Below are 15,715 nucleotides of genomic sequence, written 5' to 3'. Positions count from 1 at the left end.
ACCCATGCTGACAACAGTGATCGGGAGCAATCTGCTGCTGGAATTCAAGTTACTCCGATGGGTGAGCCTGCGGGTTGCATGTGGTATCTCTGACAAGGTGCCCTGGTGTAGGGAGAGACCAACTGGGCATGGCATGACACTGCTGGTAACGTTTCTTAAAACTTGGAGGGTGCAACAGGTGAGAGATGAAATCTGACCCTCTAAGACTGCCCTGGCACTACCTGAAAAAGGGATTGTAGAAGACGAGGATGCAGCGTGTGGAGCTGTGGATATTCTTCTGCCACTTGTGTGCCTGTCTATTGTCAGGATCTGCTCTCTGGAACAATTTTAAATATACTATCTTTTGGAGGAGTGTGAATGCCTCTGCTAGTTGTAGAAACTCTTAATGTATGCTTCTACAAGCTGGCTTTGTGCCCTGCTGCCCCCAAATGAAAGAGGATCAGTGTTGGGAGGGTTTGTCTAGATGCTTTGAAGCTCCAACATATGAAGGTCCTTTGAGTGAGTTCTGCACAGAAGGGGAGGATTTTCTATTTCCACTCAAATATATGTGCTCTTCCTCTTCTGTTTTGCTCAGATAGGAAAAGTCATCATCTTTTATGGTATTATGAAATGAACAGCAACATCTAGACTAACCTGGCTTCTGTCTCTAAAGCCATACCATGTTTTGTCCCAAAATCTAGGAGTCAGTTGCCAAAGCAGCAGTTACTTCAAGGTTACTTCTGAGTAAACAAGGGGAATTCTGAAATAATTAAATTATTTAAGTCTACCTGAAATAATGAAATGGAGCGCCTCAAAATTTTGTTATTGTTTTACAACAATGTGAAGTTATCTTCTGAATTATGTACCTCTTAGATCCCACAATGGCATTTCATGTTGGTTTTATTTTTATTTTATCCAGACAGGCTCAAATAGGAGAAAAATAACTATTTCTTTAGCAGTGTTTGTGTACCTGGACTTACTAGTTCTTAGGATCAGCAGCTTTCCCTCAAAGCTTTTGGCTTTATGAAACCAGTCTTATGGAAAGTAAGAATCGATTAATAGAACTGAAGCAACATTTAGTCATTACCTTGTTTCCTTTAGGACATGCTAAAATGAAGGAATACGATCTAATAAATCTCTAATGCAGATTAGTCTATACATTGTAGTAAAAGAAGATACTTTAATGTTCAAATTAATCATTAATGAAGTCAATGTTTGGTAATTTACAATCAAGTCGCTGATTAATGTCTATAAAATAAAAACAAAATGTTTGTAAAAGACTAACTGCTGCCTAATATCAAGGCATGTCTGAAAGGGTGAGAAAAATTATTTTTAAAAATAAAATGCAAAATCTGCAAATTATACCTTCCCCTTTCTCTACTTCAATTTGCTTTCCATACTGTTGACTACATGCTTTGGACAAGCTAACAAGGATGGAAAAAACCTGTGGTGTTTTGGGAAGGTGAAGTGGCATGAAAAACCCAAGAATGTAAGGCTTGTTTTCATCTTTGTCCCATGTAGCCATGTCCTGCTAGTAATACAGTGTTATGAGCGCTTGTGGTGTTATCTAGCTTAGGATTTGTGGTGTTGTCTGTATTTTTAAGTGTAGTTTGTGGGGCCCTTTGATCTATTTCATGTGATGATGAAAGTTAGAAACTTACTCTTAAAAGCAGCAATTCTTACAGAGCTTGAAAATATTATCCGAGAGTTCCCTAAAGTGTCAGAAATCTTGTTGGCAAGGAAAAAAATTAGCTGGGCCTCCTTCTGCTTCTCTGACCTTCCAACAGTTATGGTCCAGGACTGTTGGAGAGCTTAGGGATAGCATCACTCCTCCATAGGGCATCGTGGAGAATTTACTGCTTATCAGGTATGAAAATAATTTATTAAAAATCAGAACAGCAGGTGTCTCTTCAACTTTGTTAGTCTATCTTCTAGTGTCACCCTCCTCATTCTCCCTTGTCTCCCATTCTGGTAGGCTTCCTGTTGCCCCGTGTGGGGGAATACCTGTGTATTTAAACTACATGTAATTATGAAATGTGGAAGTGAATAGTGCTAGTACTATGGTAGAACAGTGTTTACGTGGTCCCTTTAAGTATTTATTTTCTACAAGATCTTCAGAGTTTTCCTTCTTTAATGATATAAAAACTACTAATATTTTTCTAACTTCTTTATTACTGTTGGTTATAAAATGATGACTAGGAATTTATTATTGTAAAATAAGCTATTTTAGAAATTTGCCTTGAATCAAGGCAAGTTACTTACTGTAATTTGAACACTGATGTTTACTTTTAGGAGAATCTGATCTCAATGGAGCAATAACAGAAGCAGGAAAAACCTATGAAGAAATCGCCAGTCTTGTAGCAGATCAGGTAGAATTATTATGAATGCATTGGCATAGCATGTACGAACATACCACCTATTTGGATAACTTCTGACTTTTTCTTTTTTTCTTTCCTGTTAAAACAACTGCTAGTGCTGCAGACCAGTTAAATGAAATTACTATTAATACTTTTAAATGCACTTTTGTTTTCTTTTCTACTATATGTCAACTTAGGAGGGATGTGATGGGAGGGTCTAAAATACTAAAGTGATTACTTAGTCTTTAAATGTGTTTTCTGATGTCAGTGAGCTGTCTTCATTACTGATACAAAAGAATGAGATTTAATCAAGGATCGGGTTTTTCCCTTCACCAAATGTCTACAGGATCCAGATCTTACTGTGTTTCATTGTCTTGATGTGCAATTGCCTGCTTTAGTAAAAATTTAGCTTAAATAAGTCCTGACTGGTGTAAGTATTCAAGTCATAAATTGATATGTAGTGTATTAAGCTTAAAGTCTCCAAAACGTAGATCCTCTTGATCTCAGGGTTGAGACTGGAAGTTCTTGAAACAGCTTTCCAAGTTAGTGACTAAGGAGACGCACCAGTGCATGTACATATCTCTATATGTAATGAGATTGTACTGGTAACTCCTCTTCAGTGAAAACTTGAGGCAAAACCCCTCACTTCGTAAGCTAACATTGAGTAAAACAAAGAACAGAGGCATTTGCTCACTGGTGCTTGGTGCCTTACTCCAAAAAGCTTTTATTTTAATAAGGACCTTTTTAAATATGAAAAACTTGCAACAAACAATAATTTGGTCTGGTTTTTTTCTATTCTTTCCTTCCCTTTTTTTCCCTCATCCTTTTCTGGCATCATAGTTTCTTTTCTGTGATGTTTATATGCCACAGATACTTCTACTAATGCTTATACTTTGTTTATTAGCCGAAGAAAGATCTTCACTTTTTGATGGAAACAAATCATGAATATAAGGGATTTCTTGGTTGCTTCCCTGACATCATAGGAGCTCATAAGGTATGTGAGGGGCCTTTCCTTTTAAGGGTTGGGCAGTAGGAAGATCTACAGCAACAAAAGTGTTGGTATGATACACTGCATTTATGCAGCAGCCTGGGCCCTTCTTCCAGAAACACTGAAAGTTTCTGTGGAACTGGCATGTTGATTTTTTAAATAAATAAATAAAAAAAATACTTGCAGGGCAGGAAAGCTAGCACTTGTCTTGAGATTTGAGAATATCATGACTTTCTGCTATAGTAGAGCACTAGGAGCTTCATGACTTTCTTCAGGTTAACTTTATGTCCCAATGTGGTGAATAGCAGTAGTGTAAATTTGTAGTATTTGAGTCTTACATGGTAGTTGATACTAAACCATACCAGTATTGTAGGAAAAATTTGGTACACTTACATGGCTAGCTTACTGATATGTGATAAATAGTCATGCACTGCCTAGAAGATTTTTAATATTTAAAAAAAAAAAAGAGAGAGAGAATAGGACTAACTTTTCTAGGGAAGAAAACCCACAAAACACCAGCAACAAAAACCAACCTCTTTCTACCATGGAAGCCATTAAATAATAAAACAATAAATTTAGCCATTGTGTCTAGTTTGGGATATTCTGCTTTTTTTTTTTTTGGTCCTAGAGAATTCCTTATGTTCACGTGCCTGCTGTAACATATTTCAAGAAATTAAAAATTTTGAAGCACTAAAGTAGTACACAAGTATTTTATTTTTTTTTTACCACCTGACGTGTTCAATGTATAAACCAACATACTTCTGAGAGTAACAAAGATAGGAGCATATCAGATTTGTGTATTCTTTCTTCAGGACACTTGCGGTCCCTCATCCCACAGAATCCTTGGGGAAAAATACCACAAAAGGAGAATAAATGTTTTTAAAACTCAAAACATAAGCCTATTGCCAAGAGACGTGTAAATAGATTGATTCTCTTGAATGTTGTTTGGCACAAATACATTGTGAAGGGGGAGGCATTTCTTCTTATGCTTGTTGTTTGAGACACAAAGATTTTCCCAAATCAGAAGTTATACATTGCAATGAGTTGTAGTCTCCTGGAAAATCACTCATGTTGTCTTACCTTGTATAATGTGCAAATAAGGTCCTACAGGCATTTGATAGTTTGAGGCTTTTGGATGTCTGTTGCGTTGGTCAGCTGTATTTTGAAACTTGGTCCTTTTGTTCTTTCTGTATGTATCCTTGTGTATTACTGCCTTTACCAAACTCAGTTTCCTAGTGACTGTGTTCACACCTGTGTTCGAAGTCACTTTTTGCAAGCTGTTAGGACTCTTGAAAGCAATAGTGAAATAACAAACTTTGGGTGAAAATGTGGGAAGGCAGAATTGGTCGTTGTGCATGTATATATGTTTGTATAGTGTGCAAGCTCAAAATGTGGCCAGTGGTATTTTAGATGATTATAAAGACCTTTGACTACTCTTTTAATGTACTTTTTTAATCTTTCTGCATATGGTTTCTACAGGGAGCAATAGAAAGAGTGAAGGAAAGTGATAAATTAGTTGCAACCAGTAAAATAACACCACAAGACAAACAGAACATGGTGAAACGTGTGAGCACCATGGCTTATGCACTACAAGGTAAACCAAATTTTGGACTAAATGGCAATATTGTAGACCTCTGAAGGACATCTCCTAAGTAACAAACTTTGAAAGAGAATCTTTGTTCTACCAGGAATGATAATAAAAGCTAGGCATGGTTTGGGGTTTTTTCTTATGACCTGCTTAGATTTTTCTAAAATTGCAGTTACCTTGCCCAATGTTTTCTTTCAAATCTCATATTGCTATTGCAAGAAATGCATATTTTGGAAATGCATTCAAACCAAAACAAACCAAATCACCAAACACCAACCACCCCAGGCTGATTCTTTCATTTTGAAGTGATAATGTCTCAAAGAAAAAGTATGGGCAGAGGTGTTTTTCTGACTCATGGTTTAGTCAGACATAATCCAGTTGAGATTCATGTTCTCGTGGATAAGATTTTATTTCCTGGATGTTCTTTGAATGAACTTTTTTCTCTTTAGGTTAGAGATATTGTAAATACGGGACATAACACACCACACTTGACAAACTGGGGGAAGTGGAGTCCGGGCTCAGTCCTGCAGGATATCAAGCCCTTAAGTACATCCTGTTACTGTCTTCAGTAGGACTACTTATTGCTGAGGGAGTTGCATCTTTTTTCACTGACTTAAAGCCAAGAGTACTCAGTATTTTACAGGACAAAGTCAGAGCAGCACACAAAACTGATTTTAAAAACAAACAAGAAAACTCCCCACTACCTCTTTCATGGTTACAATGATGCAAGAGGACTGTGCTGTATAAGTGGCAATCATGGAAGAGACCTCTAGGATGTCTCTTACAACCTAGAATATTCCTTCTCCCTCTGTTTGTATCTCAAAATATACTTAACTTTTTATTTCGGCCATAAGCTGTGATTTGACAAGAGATGCAGAAAGTGGTAAAAGGCTTTACAGATTCAGTAATGCTATTTCTCAGGTTTCTACTGAAACAGCCTCAGTCAAGAATAGGTCAAACACTACTGGTTGTATCTTTTTTTTGAGCTAAATATTTACAGCTGTGGCTTACAACTTGATATCTATACCCTTGGAAATCTGAATGTCCTAGCCAAATTCTGTTGGAAACACTTCAGGAAAGAGCAGTTACCTCAGGAGGAGAAAATCCCACTTCTATTCTTTACGAAATCTTTGTACACCTGAGTATTGTAGCAAGAACCTGGCTTTATCCAGGAAGTGTCCATATTTTAGCAGTGAGTAATTGACACCCTACCAATTTTACAAACAGTTCCATCATAGTCTGAGTGCTGCAGGCAAAACAGGTTGTGGAAGCATGAGAACAGTAACTATGCTGGCAGGGCTGGACACTGAGCTTGTTGCACAGTAACTAACCTGAACTGAGTGAAACTATTCCTGATTACGAATGCTTCTCTTAAATAATTTGCCTCCTGGGTCTAATTGCAGCTGAGATGAATCACTTCCACAGTAACCGGATTTATGACTACAACAGTGTCATTCGTCTGTATCTGGAGCAGCAGGCACAGTTTTATGAAACGGTAAGGTGTAGCATTTCAGTACCATTTTCCTGGCGCATGCTGTGCTACTGCTTTCATAAGAAATACTCACAATACTTATTCATCTTTTTGTATAAGCCTCTCCCAGAGAGCAGATATTTTAAGAATTGTAAATGTAAAAAAAATTAAAAAACCCCAAAGAATGAGTTAAAATAGTATTTTCCTATAGATACTATCCTATGTATATGACTATGTCATTAGACCTATTAGACCTAAAAACCAGTGTTGAGAAACATTATTGTTGACAGCTTGATTTTTTTTTTTTTCAATGCCAGTACTAAAGTTACAAAGAATTTTAGTTCTATGACATGCAGTAAGACCTGCTGCACTGAATGCAACCATAAAACATTTGAATGAAATTTCCTTCCCATAGGATGGGAGGACAAAGGGAAGCTGCTGTGATTTAAAGCCTGATGTATGCAAGTGTGGGGTGGGGGGGACTGGAGTGGTTTAGGTGACTTATATGTTAACTGAGCACTTGACCTACAACCTTAGTTCTCATTTAACATTGTTCTTATGCATGTATTCCTTGTGGTTTTTTAAATGAAACCCGAGGACAAATTTTCTAATTTGATATGCTGGTAAAACATGTGAGTTTGAGTGTGCTGGAACCTGGCTTAAAGGAGGAATATAAGCAACTGGTTGCCCTTCACAGCAGTAAAAGGTGCCAGTGCGGTTTCAGAGGTATCTTTTGTGGATGAGAACTTCAGGTCCCCCGTTAGGTCACTTTGCTCAGTTTCTCTGACACATCTGATGGGGTTTGGCATAGGTTTCCCCTTACCTTCCTTCAGTCTCTTGTCCAGTCTATCCCAATTCTTCTGGTTGCACCCTCACCAGTCTCCTTGTACCAATCCTCTCTTCCCCGTACAGGGACCAGATCCATGGTCACATATGGGGTGCTGGCTACCATGAGAGCTGTGGGGAGAGCACAGGAGCTCTGTTCTGATATGTGGCTTTGTTTCAGCAGGGAAATGGATTTCATGAAAAATCTGGCTTTGTTCCTGTAGCCCTCCTGCATAGTGAAGTGCTAGATAACCTAACAGGCAGAATGACAGCCCTGCCTACAATACTTTTTCCAGTACAACCTGAGCAGTGAAAGCACAAAATGAACAAAGCAGAAAATGTATATATGAGATGAAAAGTCTTTATAATGGAATGCTTTGAGAATCCTATATACACAAAATCTGCAGTAAAATATGCAGTTTTTCAGAAAATGAGGGAACAATTAATTTCTTAGCCTGGTGTTGTATTTCTGCATAGTATAAAGTGACTACATATTAAATATGTTCTGTTTCTTTGTTTCAGATTGCACAGAAGCTGAGGCAGGCACTCAGCCGCTTTCCTGTGATGTAGAGAATAATATTCAACAATAAAGAACAACTCCGAAGTGCTTTTCTGATTTGGGGGCAATGCTAATAAAAACTTGTTAGCCTTTGCCAGCCAAAAAAACCCCACCAAAAAACCCCCAACAACAGAAATCAGTTGTAGAAAAAAAGAATTATTTAAAATTTTCCTTTATCAGCCTAAATCATAAGATAAGGTTCTCTTATCTTGAATGCTCTCTCATTTGTATCATTATTTAAATAAAACAGCTAGATAATGCTGTCAGTTATAGGGATCTAAATTATCAAACTGATACATTGCCATGGACTTCATGCAGACTTGTGTCTATCAGATGTTCTTCCAAAAACTCTTAATCAACATCAGTTACAAATTCTTTTTTTTTTTTTTTTTTTTTAAAGTGGGAAAGCAGACAAGTTTGAGAATTACTTTAATACACATTATATTCAATTCAGCTCTCTAGCGATTCAGTAGCCAGGAGGAATTATATCTGTGTATGTTTCTGGTACGTGTTCATGATAATCTCCCGAATGAACACTGTTCTAAGTTTTGCTTCCCATACACAGCCATGGCAAACTGCTCCCATTATGACTTCTGGTAAGTATCATTCATTCTTCTCTTTCTTTTTTTCCTTCTAACTAAATCTTGTACTTGTGGCACACCACCTCAGAGCTTATGTCAGGCTCTTTCTTTCTGGCTATGCGCTGTGTGAGAAGACAAAGTACAAACTAGGAAAGAGCCATTCAGGAATGTGTGGAAAACAGTTTTCCATACCAGCACTTTGGCACCCCCTGATGTTATGCCATAGGGCACTGGTGTTCCTCAGTGATGTAGAGGGCCAACTTCCCTTTTATCCCTCTGAGAGTTTGAAGTGTTTCAGCAGGGGGTACACTGCCACATCTAACCCAAACTAATATAAGTCCCCAAACTCCAACTAAGCTCAGGTCTTCATGTAGTAGTATGGTATGCTATTGGCTTGGGTTAACTTTTTGTTACCTTCTAATGCAAATTAAAGGTGACAAAAGTACTGAATAACATCATTAGTTATCACACAAACTCTGTGCTTTGATCAACATCTCTTATCAAGTGGCCCAGTGTCCTCTTTCATACTACTGAAATATCATTTGAGGCCTGGGCTTCTCAAAACAAAAAAGCCACCACCAACCTTGTTCACAATGCACACGAACTACAGTAATTCATTTCATGCTATAAGCAAGCAGGGAAGCCAAAATGCTGTTTTTGCTAAAATGTGCCTAGAATATAAACATTTTAGCAAAAAATAAAAACTAAAAAAAAAAAGGCATTTTACCAATAAGCCATTCTGAGTGACGGGTACAGTCTGCTGGTTGAATAGTTGCCTTACTCTATTTTTGCACTGGTGTTACTTTTGTGTGCTAGAAGGAAAATCTGTGTCTGCCTGAATAACCTGAAACCAAACCAAACAAGACTAAGCCTAAGTCAAGTCTAGATGTTTTTCAGTGTCACGGGTTTTGTTCACATTTTATAAACCTTGTCTTTTTCTCCTCCCAATTTTAGTTGTTCGCTTCCAAAATTCCATAGCGCAGTGTTGTTTGATACAGCCATTTAAATATGTACAAATTGTAAAGAATGTGTATAAATGTTTTACACCAAATGTAAGATCTGCTTGCATGTAGAAGCAGCTTATATAATAAATTGTTACAACGTGTACAGTAAATTCTGAAATCACTTCTTCAAGCCAGCATTTTTTTAGTATTTGTATATTCACTTTTTTTGGTAATGAAATCTCTTTGTAACAGACTCTTAATTTGGGAGGGGAAGGGGAGGTCTTTTTACCAATCTTTAAATAGCTCCATATGCACTAAAGTTGAAGGTTCTTTCTCTTGAATAGATTATTTTAGAATCTAAGTGTAAGCTGTGCATTCCCAGTGCAGGGAAGCTATGACGGTAGGAACTGTGTCAGAGATGCAACATTTTGGCAAAAAAAGAAAAACTATGTTTAAAGACTTCTAGTAAAATGAAGTTAAACTGATAATAAATATTTATGTATATCCACGAGACTATTTTATTTTTTTCTTTGAAATCATCATGTTGCTTTTAACAGGGTGATGCAGTATGAGGGAAATCCTCCTTATAGCTTTTCATCAGCTTACACACACTGGCCAGCTGAGGAATGAGAAAGCATCCATGTGTCTTCCATAAAGCAGGCATCACAACTGAATGGTATAATAGTGCTAGTGACTGCAAACCAGCAAAGGCTACGCATATGTTGTAAGCTTTCATTATTCAGGTCAGTCCAGCTCATGGTTGATGGAACCCTCCTGACTGCAAATAAGTAGTAGAGCACAGTGGTACTGTGTATTCCTGGCTTTGTGTCGGCATGGTGTTGACCCAGAATAGAAATTAGATTGTCTTTGGTATTTGTTTTTTTAAATTAGACATGAATAGTGGCATAGTTAGGTTGGGTGAGTTGGGAGCAACAGAAAATCTTCACACTGAAGATGCAGTCATAAAACAGGAATAACAAATTAGAGTAAGACCTGAGCAGTGCTGTCCGGAATTTCATTTGTCATAGCTGAATAATTAATCTCTGGAGCATAAAAAAGCCTTAATACTGTTTACTGGTTTATGCTTTTCTTTGAGGGTGAGCCAAAGACTGGCATTATCCCAGTGACTTTGTAAAAGACATCAAATGCCCTAGCTGTTGGGTTTAACTTTAATTGCTTATTCCATTACTGCTAAAATACTAAATTCATTTTTTAATAATAAAAATGTAGCTATATAAAGGGGAATGCTACCTGTATTTCTTGTCTGCAGTTAATCCCCCATGGGTTTAGACTGCAGCAGCAGACTTTGTTGTTGTTGTTGCAATGTATGGTATGTTTTTGGAAGAGTACTGTCTACTGCGATTGGAAAGAGTATTTTTTTTAATGCTATAATGAGGCCTAACTTTGCATGAGTACTGAAACTTTTATATTACTGAGCAATTTCTGTTTTCTATGACAAAGTAGTTGAGAGAGTATTATCATAACATATACTTTATTCTGAACATTCTGATTAAATGATATACATCAATTTTACTGCTACCAAAATTAATCTTTAGTGCAGCAGAATAATTCAGACTAACAGCCTTGTAAAGAAAGAGATGCATCTCCTGTGTTGTGGCTTAGTTTGACATACACCAGACACTCTGCCAGTCTGGATTGGCCAAAAGTACTCCACAGCCTTGTGGCATGCAGCCATCCACAGCAAGCAAAGTGCTCACTAGGCAGGCATCCTGCTACTGCTGCTTCTGCCTTTCTTAGTGCTTCACACTGAGATGTGTGAGCATGCACCGGGGGAAGGCAAGTTGCGTGTGGGTCTTCAGTCAGTTGCTTTTTCCACTCTACATACTTTCCATATTTTTCTATAATTCTTCTGATAAAATTAACACTAATAACTGATATAATAACAAACAAGTATGGAATAGGAGAGGTAACCACTTAGGCAGAAAAAAACTTTTTTTTTTTTCTGCCTAAAAAAAACAACCTCATAGAATTAGAAACATACAGACTGGCTGGAGACCAATCCACCCATCCTGTAGTGTGGCAATATCAGTTATTACCCATACTATTTTAAAGGACATCTGAGTCACAAATACACATTTCTTGGCATTTTGCGGAATCTCCCAAGATTCCAGCATTACACTTTCCAGTAAAACAGCATGTTATTGCTTAAAAAGCTTTCCCTTACCTACATCATCACATCTGTGAGTTGTATATATATAAAACGCTACCTCTAAGTTTGAGGTTTTGTTAACTAGGACAGTTGACCAACACACCTAGTAATTTTTACATACTGGAAGTCTTTCCTCATGTTAAGGTGTTTTATCACTTCTTCCCTGGGTGCATAAAACTAATCTGTTGTCTTGCTCATACCAGTCCTGTCAATACATGCCAGAATGAGGATTGTAGTTTTCGCCCTTCCAATAGTCACGCCACCGGCTCATCAGTTTATGGTATTAATGCCCATGTTGCCCTGCTATGTTGCTGCCTGGCTGCACAACTTCCATACAGTGGTCAAATATGTTATGTAGAGCTTTGTGCGACTATCACGTGAAATAGAATTCCCAACCACATTTTCAATTTATAATACTCTGTTCTGTCTGTATTTGCAACCTAGACCTAATTGGGGTCATGCAGGTTTTTTTTTTTTGCTTTTAATAAACTTATTTTATATTCCAGTTATTTAATAGACTTTTAGTATAAGTTTTCAACTCCTTTTATGCCTGCCTAGTAGTCACCATATTTAGGATACATTCTCTTGAATTTCTTCTGAGATTTGAATGTGAGAAATTTGTCAATCGTTTCTAAAACCCTTCTGTTTGCATCTCTATATCCTGTTTTTAATTAGGCTAATCTTACAGTCAAAGGAGGATATTTGACTATTCACACAGATTATTCTCAACAAACTTGGATTAGATCGTTTTTGCCTTTTTCCTGCCCCCCCCCAACCCCTGCTCATGGCTCTTTGCACATCAGTTGTGACTTTGGGTTCTTCGCAGTATCTTTGCTGACCCAAGTCAGTATCTTTGGGGTACTGAATTTAAACTGCCATAATTTCCTTGTTTTATAAAAGTAAATAAAATATGCCTATTTCTAATCTTCCGGGCCTTTTTATCTTTCCTAATTTGTCATGCTTGCTTAAACTATCATAATTTTTTGCCTTCCTTCAGATTCCAGCTAGTACACATACTGCCTTCCTGATGAACTTTCTGAACTCTAGGTTCCTGTCATCTACAGAGTTAACAACTATTTGCTTCACAATAGACTTGATTAGTTTCTCTGAACAGATCCTGTCAATCTGAAGGCAGCTTTCTCATGTTTATTAAACACTGTTCTTCCCTTATTCTGGCCTGTAGCTGTGTTCTCCTGTTAAAATACATTTTTGTAAGTCACTTATTTTTTCTGTCAGGTCTGAAGCAAGAAGGTGTATCATATTTATTATTGTCTGTTAACAGCAGACTTTTGCTTCCCTTGGTTTTCGTCTTACACTTAGCATCTTTAAAACTATTCACTTTAAAAATATTTGCAATAAACTTGTGTTGTCTTAACACACGTTTATCAGTTCAAGGTCACTTTTAATTCACACTGTCTTCTGTTGCAATTAAATCTTAGTAGATCCAAATCTAAAATTGTGACTCTTCACTGGTATTTCTCATCTTCTGGCATGTCTTTCCCCAAACAATTAAATGGATGCACAGTTATTCCAAGAGACAGTTTTCCTAAAAATATATAATAGAGTAGAATTTTAAAGATGCAGTTAAGTTGCTGACTCCAAGAGGTTTGTTAGGGGTAATCCCAGCAGAATAATGACAAATGGAAGGAGTATAAAAATAACAGAAAATACAGAAAGATCGTGGAGAGTTAAAAAAAAAAAAAGTATTAACTGGTTTGATTCCTTTTGAATTGTATGTTACTAATTTGACCTTAGTTATTAGCCTGTCCCAAAAGACACTCACCAAGAGTGAGGAATAGGGGAAGTGATATATGTTGTATGCACATATATAGGAATGTGCAGCATTTGTGCTAGTTAAGATTGCTGAGCCAGTCCCTGTGGGCTGACAAGTCTGCAAAGAAAGGTGTCAAACTGAGAAAACTGATCTGCCAAGTGGGTCAGTAATGAGGCGGGTTCTTTGACCATCTAACAATTGATAAAGGGCAAGGGAGTAGCAAGAGGTACAGAAGAGAGCATTTGTCATGAGCCAGCTCAGAAGAGGCTTGGCTGGGGCAGTGGAAGAGCATTGCCTGAAGAGCTTAGAAAGGCAGAGAAAGTCTGACTCTGCGGAGGTAGGGGGGCAGGGGATAGGGGTGGGAAGGTAAAGGTCTCCTTTAGGGTTTTGAATTCCTTTTCAGGGTTTCCTGAAAAGATTTGTCCAATGGTTAGAAGCAATGAGAGAAGGGGCAGTGGTTAAGTTAATTTTGTTTAGCTGTTGGGTCCCTGCCAGAAGTAACTACACTCTCAAACTCTTAGGTGCTTTCAATCATAACATGTCTCTTAGGAAAAATGCCTCTGTGCTGGATCAGTGAAACTTGGCCCTGAAGCTGGTGTTGTGGAGTCAGTGGGCTGTGCAGTCCCATTTACATGAAGGAGTGACCAACAGGAAGGCTGCATCTGTAAACATGGCACTGAGCTTAGGGGAGGAAAAGCACATCTAAACCAAAGCAGGTCATGTGGCCTGGGAGTGAAACACAGCTGCCTGGGGGTGTCTGGCCAAGAGAGCGTGCTGTGGTCTGACGTTTAGAGTGTCTCACTGTTTCTTCAGACTTGTTCCTGCCCGTGAACAATGTCTGTCCTCAACTAGGAAAGACCAGAGCAATATGAAAGCAAGCACCAGGTGAGCTCTCCAGAAACAGAATTTCTACATGTGTGGTTTCAGTAAATTAACCTGCTCTGAATGTACATGATTTTTTCCTATAGGCTTCCTTGCAGGAAATGTTAGTGCAGGGATGAATGGACAGACAAGTATTTTTACCTTTTGCTGTGAAAGACCTGTACCAGGGTGTGTGAGTATTCGCTCTGTATTTTACCGATAGAGAAACTGAGGGACAAATGACTTGTCACGTGCCAAGAAGGTAGGAGGGCTGAGAATGGAACCCAGCTGCTAATTCTGAGGAAGGAATTTGATGCTGAAATTCAGCGATGTTCAAAACTGCAATCCCCAACCCCTACCCAGCTTCCTTTTCCTCCCTTGAGCAGCCCCCTGCCTCCCCAGCCCCTTCAGCTGATGCTTAACTCCAGAGCTCCTGACAGTTTGCAATGGTAAAGTTTCTGGTACACGCAAGAAGAACCTGTTAAATTGCTATGTCATAGCATCCACCCACATCTACCTGCAATTATATGATGCCTCATTGACTAATGAATTTGGTCACCCACAGGAGACTTGAAAATAGTGGGGAAGCAGCCTGGAGTTTACAGAATAGGAACTGTGAAGAGTGCACATTCATGCTTTCTGTACCAAAGGAGAGGATAAAGGGACTGAAAAACAGGAGGACCTTGACAAATTGAAAGGCAAGCTTTTTCTTTGTGACCATTTATAGTAGAATATCAGAAGAAAATCAGTCTGTTTACAAACAAACAAACAAACAAAACCCAACAAAAAACAACCCAAAAATTACAGTTGTAGATGAAACAGGGGGCTAAACATAATAGGGTACTTCTAATGCAGAAGGTAAATACTTATCAGGCTTCTTTCAGATCTGTAATTACATCAAGATGATTAGATCAGTTTAGGTACTAGCTGTTGTACTTTATAGCTCTTTGTATACAAGAGTGGTAGCAGCTTCTAGGACTATGAATTGTCTTTGGACAATAATAATGTTAAAATAGTTAGCAAATACTATTGCCGTATCAAACACAAAACACCAAGTCTTTGTAATATTTGTAAATCTAGATTGACAGAAGTTCATCTCTTTAATCCTATTAAATGCTTTATTATGCTTACTTTTCTGCTTTACAGTTTGGGAGAAGAGTATCTTCCTGCTCCCATATGATCCTCTGGCATTGCCTGCTCATCTAGACCTTTCTGGACCCATCAAAATTTATTGCACACCTAATATAAATTGCACTGTATTCACTTTGTTGGCAACTCTGAGACCCTGTGTCTCCTGCTAGGGTAGGAGAATGTCATTGCTAGTGTGTTGTTGCTATTCTGTAAGACTGTCTGGAGGACTTTGGCTAGGATGTCATTGCCTTATGATACTACCAGGACTCACAACTATACTAGGAATCTGAAATATCTTTTATCAAAGCCCCTTAAAATGTTTATGTGAGAATCCCATCTTTTTTTCTTTTTTAAACCTGCTACTATAATTTCCAATGACATGATGGGAACACAGACCTTCAGAAGCCCAAAACAAGAGGGTTCCACTGTTTATCCAATGTTCATCTATTTATATTTATTTTATTATTTTTAATCAAATTCTTTCCAG

General features: G+C 37.9%; 1 protein-coding gene across 1 annotated transcript in view; it reads left to right on the top strand.

Annotated features, from left to right (window-relative positions):
* Positions 1-9,796, top strand: part of SNX9 (sorting nexin 9) — a 64,419-nt gene extending 54,623 nt beyond the window's left edge. Inside the window, exons 14-18 of the mRNA XM_049800082.1 lie at positions 2,272-2,348; positions 3,241-3,330; positions 4,804-4,918; positions 6,316-6,407; positions 7,731-9,796. Of these exons, the coding sequence (XP_049656039.1) occupies positions 2,272-2,348; positions 3,241-3,330; positions 4,804-4,918; positions 6,316-6,407; positions 7,731-7,778 (422 nt within the window). The 3' untranslated portion in view covers positions 7,779-9,796. The remainder of the gene's footprint in view (positions 1-2,271; positions 2,349-3,240; positions 3,331-4,803; positions 4,919-6,315; positions 6,408-7,730) is intronic.
* The last annotated feature ends 5,919 nt before the right edge of the window (positions 9,797-15,715 follow it).

Source organism: Accipiter gentilis, chromosome 5, assembly GCF_929443795.1.
Source record: "Accipiter gentilis chromosome 5, bAccGen1.1, whole genome shotgun sequence".
NCBI lineage: Eukaryota > Metazoa > Chordata > Aves > Accipitriformes > Accipitridae > Astur > Astur gentilis.
This window is presented reverse-complemented; position numbering and strand designations above follow the sequence as displayed.